General features: G+C 39.9%; 1 protein-coding gene across 1 annotated transcript; it reads left to right on the top strand.

Moving 5' to 3' along the window:
* Positions 1-2507: 2507 nt before the first annotated feature.
* LOC106925221 (E3 ubiquitin-protein ligase TRIM21-like) lies at positions 2508-8954 on the top strand. Its single transcript, XM_014999390.2, has 10 exons — positions 2508-2616; positions 4621-4851; positions 4938-5313; positions 5657-5752; positions 6287-6520; positions 6689-6836; positions 6967-6993; positions 7623-7687; positions 7792-7914; positions 8151-8954. Exons 2-10 carry the CDS (start codon positions 4625-4627, stop codon positions 8535-8537), a joined length of 1683 nt encoding a protein of 560 aa, XP_014854876.2. The 5' UTR covers positions 2508-2616; positions 4621-4624; the 3' UTR covers positions 8538-8954.
* Positions 8955-9700: the final 746 nt, after the last annotated feature.

The raw sequence follows: 9700 nt of genomic DNA, 5'->3' as shown, positions 1-9700 counted from the left end.
ATTTCTGTATTGACCACCTCTGAGAGTTGTTGGATGTTTTCTCTGGTACAGACGATACTAGTATCATCTGCAAATGTATTGTCACAGGGTTTGATACTCTGAATATGTCATTTATATACTTATGCTTAATAAATCTGATTTCTGACTACTTATTTCTACAAATTGTTCCCTGTTTCCTAATGTGGCTTCTAGGCCAGTTTAATGCTACTCCCCAACTTCCATACCTTTCCAGTTTTTTGAGTAAGAGGCCGTGATTGACGCTATCGAAGGCTTTCTTGAGATCTACACCAATTGCAAATTTCCTTCTATCCATCCTGTCTATGATTTCTTCTGTTAAGTTGATCTATTTCCTCTGAAACCATATTGACCGTCTGTCACAATGTTGGGCCACTTCACCCGCCTCGCCTGCTGCTGGTGGTCAGAAGGTCCAGTGGTGCCGATTATATGGCAGCCTCTCTTCTGTCAGACTGCAGCAATGCAGCTCCTCGCTCTCTGTGTGTGAATGAATGTCTGCATAAATGACTGACTGTAGTGCAAAGCGCTTCGTAGTACTCTGGACTAAATAAAGTGTTTTTGCCGTTGACCAAAGTACACAAAGAGGGTGTTTACCATTTGTTTGAAAAAAAAAAAACAACAAAACAAAACAAAGAAAGGATTATTTTCGAATTTCTATTACTCCTTATTGTACCCGAGTACCACTTGGTATTTCTGAAGGGTTAATTTTAGATCGTCTGTTTGTTTTGTGTACTCGTTGTTCTTGGGTTTGTGACAAATGACACTTGATCCGAAGCATCGAATCCTCCCAGCTGATCCCGTTGAGACATTCTGTTCCCTTGCTTTGTAATGACGACCTATCAAAAACTCACTGGGTGAGATTTATGAAGCTCGTTTTACATAAGAAGGTCGACGTAGTGAAATGGCACACAAAGGTTTTCACTAAAGTTTCTCAACCCCTTTAGCTTTTCCATGTTTTATCATGTTACAAGAAAAAAAAAATCAACAACTTCAGTGTGTTTTATTGGGCTTTATGTGATGGATAACCTTCATAGTCTTTCTGTGAACTGAAGGTTCAGCTGTTCTGTGTGGTTCGTTAGAGAACATCAATGAACAAACATCGTCACGAAGACCCAGAAACACAACATACATGGAAAGTCGAAAAGAGAGAGAGACAGTTGTAGAAAAGTTTAAAACAGAAGTTGTGAAGAGCTTTTATACAAACAGACTGAATTGAAATTCAAACTCTTCTTTCTGAGTTTCAATTTCAGTTCATCCTGGAGGCTGAAGGTAACCAGAGAGGCTGCAGACAGAAAAGTGTTCAGACAGAACAATGATGAGCTGGACACTAAACAAATCTGACCCACAAAGAAAGGTGGCCAGGAGAAAGAAATCCATGAGCAAAAACAATAACTTGACAATGAAACAACATGGTGGCGATGGTATCATCAGCTCAGAACTGACAGTACAAGGTAATATTTGAAAACCCGAGTCAAAGACTGCAAGTAACTTAAAGCTGAAGTGGAGACTCATCTTCTGGCAAGACCTCAACCAGAAACAGAGTATTTACTGGTTTTTTTTTGTTTTTTTTAATCAAAGCATATTCATGACAAATTCAAGACACGGTGTAAACGAGAATCTGTTTACTCATAAATACATAGATGTACAAAATGAAGAAACGAATAACAAAATGAATGAACAAATTAACAAAAAAATAAATGAAGGAACAAACAAACAAAGACCCCTCTAGTTCAATGCACTTATTTATTATTATTATTTTATTTCTTACACTTTACTTATGAGTTTTCACACAGAACATAAGTTTGACTCTATATGTGTGTGTGCATATATGTATATGTAAATAAATATTGATTTTACAGTTTTATAAATATGAAAAATAGAGAAAAACTCTAACTCAGGAACCTGAAGAAGAGATAAAAATAATGATCTTAAAACAACGTTGAGCACTACAATGAAAGTCTACATGCAAATATGTTACACAAACTCACACGCATATCCAAATAAGGTTATTGTGATGTTCACAAGGTGACAACGACAGGAAAGTAAATGGCATATTTAAGATGAATCAGTTCTTACTGTGAGTTGTTGAAGTTATAACTTATGTAAGAAAAATGGAACAGTTTCCAGATCCTCCAGAGCCTGACAGATCTGTGATTCAGATCATGAGTCAACATCTCAAGGAGTACAAGAGCAGAAATCTGTGAAATCCACAAAAAAAAAAAAAAAACAAACAAAAAAAAAGACTGCCAGCAGGGATTTAGAGTGTGTTAAATAAAATTGTCTGGAGTGTGTTTTAAGCTTTGATTGAAGCAGTATTGATTAATGTCTGAGGGTTAAATTTACCTGCAGCTTTTGAACCCGTTTCTAAGGTAAAAGGACTTCAAATTGATCAAGGTGTAGAAGCTAAAGTTTACGGTGCACAAACAAAACTGATGTGGAAATCACGGAGGTGTTTCTCAGAGACTCTAAAGTGAAAACTCAGAGCAGAGAGTCGGTAAAACTGGAGAAACCGGTTGATCGGTGGGAGTAGCTTCCAACATAAAAAGAGCAAAGAGTCTCGTGGAAGTTAACACAGCTGGGGAAGGCCGTCGACCCACTCAGGTAAGACGTCTTTAATAATTATACGTAACATTATGATTATTTCTTAGCTGAGGTGAACAAATGTGTGCTACTGTTTGAACAAGATCTCCAGAAATAATGCTTTTTGCTGAACCTGGATAATAATAGTAATAAAATAAATAAATAATAATAATAATAATAATAATAGTACTAAATGTTTATTTAAATGAAATGTAATAATTAAATGACTAAATCATTTAAACAATTTAACGTTTTAAACTTACAATGCTAACATAATCTGAACCGAGTTGAACATTTTTACGTTTTTACGGCAACATTTATTTGTGCGGCACCTTTAAAACGTAACATTGCTCCAAGTGTTTTGCCAGAAAAGGGATTATGATTTTAAGAGCAAAATTACAGCATTTGATCCCCAGCAGTCACCATGGTTTTGGAAGCCTGTCGGCTGCTTGCAGACTCCACCTGCAGCAGGAATGTGCAGGCTGCTATTTTTAAAATCCTCTTGAATGCGTTAAAAACAACAACAAACCGCAGCCGACTAATGGAGCAAAGGGGATCCCAGTCAGGCTCTGGACTTTAACCTGGCAGATGTGAAAAAATGATCAGGAAGTGCAGATGCTTTTAAATCTCACTTCCCTTCACTGTTATTTAATTTCGCCTATTAAATAACATTATTAGGGTTAATTATTATGACTGCCATTATAAACAAGGCCATGGAGCAAACTGTTAAGAATTACTACCAGCAAGTACGTACGATTGTTTTTGAATTGCTTCTTAACTGCGCTCAGTGTTAACCGTTTGGCACAAACTACTGTTTATGAAATTATATGCAGCTGAAGCCAGGTATTTACACACACCACATAAAAAACACTCATGCACATTTTCTTCTCGTTGTCTGAAACTAAATCTCTGGTTTTTGGATAGTTAGAACGACCAAAATGAAAACTCTTAGATTCCTTTGTAACGTTCTTCAAATTCTGACGTCTACATACATGGGGACAGTAGCCAGGATGTCTTTTAAACTGCATGACTCGGGTCAAACCTTTTGGGTTTCCTTCCACAAACTTCTCACAATGGTTTGCTGGAGTTTTGGGCCATTTCTCCTGACAGGACTGGTGGAACGGAGTCCATTTTGTAGAAAGCCTCACTCATTCACACCTTTGCAGATCCTCCCACAATTCCTCGATAAGATTCATATCAGAAGTTTGTGATGGTCACACCAAAATACTGTCTTTGTTCTCCTGAAACCACATTGTAAGCACCTTGGCTCTGCGCTCAGAGTCATTATCCTTTTTGGGAAACCAATCTGTGCCTAAGCGTTTTTCTTCCTGGCTGATGTCTTTGGATGGTGAGTCAATATTTCCACTTTCCTCATGATGGCATTTGTTTTATAAAGCAGCTAAACATCACCGGTTAGGACGATCCCCGTTCTTCCTCCAAATGTAACAATGGACATTCCCATCATGTTACTTGCATATAATTGTTTGAACAGATGATTGTGTCACCTTCAAGAATCCGTAAATTGTTTCCAGGGATTAACTGGACTTGTACATTTGCGTAATTCTCTTTGTTTGACCTTCCTACCGCGTCAACCAAGAAAACGAGAAAACAGTGTGTTCCAGGTCTGGCATTAAAGCACATCCGCCTCCAATTAATTCTAATAGGCCAATAACATTGGCTTATTATATAATTAAAGATGCTGTAAACAGTATAAAAAAATACTTTCATCACTTGTCTGAGAAGACATAAACACAGCCAGAGAGACACAGAATAAATAGCATGAATATGAGTGTCGGACTGCAGGGCATTGTGGGAGGATGCGAGATTCAACTGAAAAGTACTGAATGGTACCTTTGAGAAATGGTTTAGTTACGAGTAATTTTGTGAACTTTTTCTAATTCAGGGTCTATAAGTCCAGTTTTTCATGTAATAGAGAAGAATATGCTTCTTCTTTATTTATTTTTTTTAGATTGTCTTTCCCTTCCATGAAAAGGTAACCTTGTGTCATTTTTTTTATCCACCCAGAAACATGTCGTACGCTTTGTCCGAGGAGCAAGTCCTGTGCGTCATTTGCATGGACAGCTTCAACGATCCGGTGTCCATCCCATGCGGCCACAACTTCTGCCTTGAATGCATAAAAGGCTTCTGGGACGCAAGCCACAAGTCTGAATGTCCGCTGTGCAAAGAGAGCTTCCAAACCCGTCCAGACCTCAGGGTCAACATCGTCTTAAAAGACATTACCGAACAATTCAAAAGGTACGGATCTGTTACAATATCGTACAATGATTGAACATGTTGCTCTGCCATTTCACTAAACCCGAGTTCCGTGTCACGACAAAAAGGTCTATGAGGAGAAAACAAGCAAGCAGGCCAGAGCCGGCGCCGAGGAAAAACTCCTCCAGACGGTCCTTAAAAGCCGACAGCGTAACTTGCGACATCTGCAGCGAAGACAAGCTGACGGCGGTGAAGTCATGCCTGGTCTGCCAGGCGTCTTACTGCGAAATGCACCTGGTGCCTCACCTGAGGGATCCGGTGATGACGAAGCACAGGCTGACGGATCCGGCCACCTTCAGCACAAGTCACCTGTGCAGAAACCACAACAAGCCCCTGGAGATGTTCTGCAAGAAGGAGCAGACCCCCGTGTGCGCGAGCTGCACCGAGAGGGACCACAAGCACCACGAAGTCGTTCCTATGGAGAAAGAGAGCAGGCGGGTCAAGGTATTATTTCAGCGACAAGGCAGTTCAAAGTGCTTTGCACCATAAAAATATCATTCAAGTGATACAATTTTGTCAAATGCCACCAATGAAATCATCAATACATGCTGATCAATGATTCATTTACTACTAGTCAAAAGTGGGACTTTAGAACTCCATCTTCCTGGTTTTAGTCAGAACGCCAGCAGCAGCAGCGTTCTGGATCATTGCTTGGCTTTTATCACCCACTAAGTTGTTTTATTTTACTCTCATTTACACCAAACTATTTATTTCATAACCTTATGAACCAAGTTCTATTGGTCTTTAAGACAATCTGTGCTGCTACTTTAATTTTTTTTTTGTTCAGGCACAGCTGAAGGTGGTTCAAGCAGAGATTCAAGAGATGATCCAGACCAGACTGAAAAAGACTGAGGAAATCAAGAACTCCGTGGAGCTGAGCAGGGTAAGGCTTTTAGTTCAGTTCAAATTCACTTCACTGCATGTTTATACTGTCAAGGTGTCCAATGGATTTATTGCATTATCTGCAATCATTACTGCTGCTGCTATATCAACACATCATCAGGAGTTCTTGGTGTTTGATTGAAATGTTCTAGTACAGCTAAAAAAATAAATAGTGAAACCCTTGTTGTCAGTCATCTCAGGAAGTGAATATATTTTATAGAACCGTCACACATAGAGTGATACGTTCCAAGCCTTTTGATGGTTATGGCTTTTAGATAATGATAACCCAAACTCGGCACGTTATTAAACAATTATCAATAGACTGATATGTGTCATCCAGCTCTGAGCTGAGTTATCAACAAGTCTTATCAAAACAGAATAAATGTGCTCAGTGGGACCTGCCGTTTGTTTTCAATATATTCACAAAGAACAATTCTATGCACATTCTGGAAATAATAATAATAAAAAAATTTACACATCTAACTTGTTTTTCTTTAGTCTGTGAAATCGGTTTTCGTTTTCTCTACACTTGCAGATAGAGAAGGAAAAGGAGATACAAACCAGTGTTCACGTAGCTAACCTGGCAATAAATGCCATCGAGAGAAACCAGGCTCTGCTCATCGAGGAGCTCGAAGAAAAGCACGAAGCAGCGAAACGGAGAGCCGAGGATCTTCTGGAAGAGCTCGACCAGGAGCTCGGCGAACTGCAGAGGAGACGCAGCGAGCTGCACTACCTGGAGAACACCAAGGATCCACTGCATCTGCTGCAGGTCAGACCTGGACTGATCACCACAAAAAGATCATTTTAAACTGATAGGACATAACGCAATCTAATATATCAGATTATACCAGGTCAATTTCACCAATGTAGCCATGATACCAGGCTTGTTTCTGCCTGTTAAATGTGTTTGTTGTGTTCACTGAATGAATCATTTTAGAGCTTCCCCTGTCTGAGCTCTCCGCTGTCGACAACGAACTGGTCCGAGGTCAGTGTTGACCCCGACATCTACATAAGACGCGTGAGGACGACCTTCTCCCAGCTGGTGGACCTCTGCCAAGAACTTGAAAAGAACCTTTGTGCTGAAGGTCTGTGACTAATTAATTGACATTGCATGCAATGTTTCTCTGAAGTCCTTCATGAAGATTTTACTTTGCTCATTTCCAAGTTGATTTATGAAATGATTTAAATCGATTGTTTTTTCCCATTTCTTTTCAGAAGTCACCAAGATGGTCAAATTTGCAGGTATGAGTATGAAACTTTAAGGTAGTGAAGGAAATGTATTTTTCTCTAACACTGAACCAAAATGTTCAGGGTTTACCAGGACAAACATGAAAAACTTCAGTGATACTTAGAATAATTTCAGACCTGATAGTTTGGTAGACTTGGTTTGATTAGGTGCAACATTTGTTTTGTAATGTTTTCAGCTGCTGCGGTTTGTTTTCACACTGCGCCTCTGTCAGATGAACCAAACCCTTTGAGAAACCTGCTGAGTGAACAAGCAAACAATGTTGGCTTTTGAACAATGTTGGCTCTGTACCAAGAACCTCTGAAGAAGACATAAGCGCAACTTCCTTCTTCATAAAATGTGAATGAAAATGAACCTCAAGACATTTCTCCTACTAGTGTTAGACACACATTGGTTTTGGTTTCTGGTTTTGGTTTCGCTTCCTGCATTTGGAACAGTTCCTGGTCCTTTTGCCGTTCACATAGTTCCACCACAGTTTGCTTTTATGTTCCGCATCAAAGTTCGATTTGAACTCCCCGAACGAACCGGACTAAACGAACTAAAGTTTGATTAAAGCAGACTAAGCAGGGATGATGTGAAGTCACCCTTAGAGAGATTAACATTGTTTACATTTATCCATCCTCAGTGGATGTGACTCTGGACCCTGCGACTGCTGCCAGCTGGCTGCTTCTGTCCCCGGATGGTAAAAAGGTACATTTTACTGAGAGACTGCATCATCCCTCACTATAACCTGCTCTTCAGAGTTTTAGACATGTTAGTTTTGGACTAACAAATATCATGACGGTTATCCACAGGTGAGCCTGAGCTCCCAACAAAGAAAGCATGCGCTTCCGAATAACTCTCGCAGGTTCGATTCCTGTGTTGCCGTTCTGGGGAAACAAAGCTTCACCTCCGGGAGACGATACTGGGTGGTCAAGGTAAGAGGTTGTCAGAATCACAACCATTGCTGAACAGTGACATACAGTGTAGGAGAATTGCTAACTTGGATGCAATGTATAACTCAGAGATGGATGAGAATTGCAGTTTTAATCTTGTCTGATGTAGCAAGGAGTTTTAAGATTTGACCTTTGAATTAGATGACTAATTCACCCAACTGAATCCCCTTGTGAAATCTTGTCAGTTGTTTAATTTTGTGCTCTGATTTATTTAATAGGTAGGGGATAAAACAGACTGGGATCTTGGTGTGGCCAAGGAGTCCATTAACAGGAAGGGCTCCATAACCGTCCGTCCAGACAGCGGCTACTGGGCGATCTGCAGGCGGAAGGGGGAGAGTCTCCGGGCCTGCGCCGGACCCTCCGTCGTCCTCAACCTCCATGAAATCCCTACGAAAGTGGGCATTTTCCTGGACTACGAAGAAGGATCAGTGTCATTCTACAACGCTGACGCAAAGACTCACATCTACACCTACAAAGGATGTTGTTTTTCTGAGCCCCTGTACCCATACTTTAATCCGTGCCTTCACGACAATGGGAGGAACACAGCGCCACTGATTATCTGCCCAGTGGAAACTGGGTTTACTGTAGAGAGTACAGTGAACTGAAGCTCAAGTCAATTAAACAGATACAATGAAGTCTCATTTTCACCTGATTACTCCCAGCTCATTTTAAAGGCTTAAGGAAAACGCTGTAGTTGTGTTTTTGTATTTCATGTTTAATATCAGAAAACTAATTAGAAGATTCAGGGAATTTCAGAACTCACAGTTTACATTTTAAAGCCCTTATTGTAAATTACAGTGTAATTTTCTGTCCCTTTATTGCTTAATGGCCAGTGTTTATAATTCTCATTTTTCTTTGGGACTTGTTGCAGTTTTTACCTTCCACAAACCAAGAGTTTTGAGCAAAGCCAGAAACAGTGAATTATCTTGTTATATGGCTTGTTGAATCTTTTGCCGTCCGTTTTTCCAACATTGCTTTTGTCCACCGTGGTGTTTAATAAAGGTTAACATTGTTTAGACGTATGATATCGCATCTCAACATGTTCATCTTTCATTTTCCTCTCACAGGTTCTGTGATGTTTGGTGTTTGGTGGGGGCAGAAGTCAATTTGTTAACCCTACCGCGGCAGATGTCACATTGGTGCACCAGGGGCGGAGGTTAGGTCAGACCATCTTGTTTAGTTAGTTTGTAATTATAAGTATAAGAGCTCTACAAAACATTGCTTGCACACAGTTCTTGTCTGGAACTGGAGAAAAACACAAAAGGTGTGCTAAACAGCGTCTGATTAACACATATTAAAATATAATCAAAAATATTTAGGCATGAGGTGTAAATGCTACCAAGTCTGATCATTTCTAAAATAAATCCACTGTTATGCAACACCTGACCACATGGTATGAAAACATTTTTTTAAAGGAGCAAATGTCTCATTCTCTGAGCATCTACCGGGAACATCGGGAACCGGTTCAACTGCATGGTTGGACAAGAATGAATTGCGGGCATTGTGCTTTCAGTTCAGGACTATTTATGACTTAATTTTTAAATAAACGTATCAAATGACGTTGCAAATGCAAGACTTTGTTGAGGAAACAGTAACTGGGAAACTTGCTGATGTGGCTCTCAGTCAGCGTGTTTTAGAAGGTCACACAAAAATGAGGAAGAAATGCAAAGAACACAAGACGCATGTGCGTCAACAATCCCTTTTGTTGTTCACACACTTTGTTGTTTGTTAATGGTTGATAAGAAGCAGAACTGTAATCCGAAAAGTA

Source organism: Poecilia mexicana, unplaced genomic scaffold (genome assembly GCF_051168715.1).
Source record: "Poecilia mexicana isolate PSO_F unplaced genomic scaffold, ASM5116871v1 scaffold_18, whole genome shotgun sequence".
NCBI classification, from domain to species: Eukaryota; Metazoa; Chordata; class Actinopteri; order Cyprinodontiformes; family Poeciliidae; genus Poecilia; species Poecilia mexicana.
This window is presented reverse-complemented; position numbering and strand designations above follow the sequence as displayed.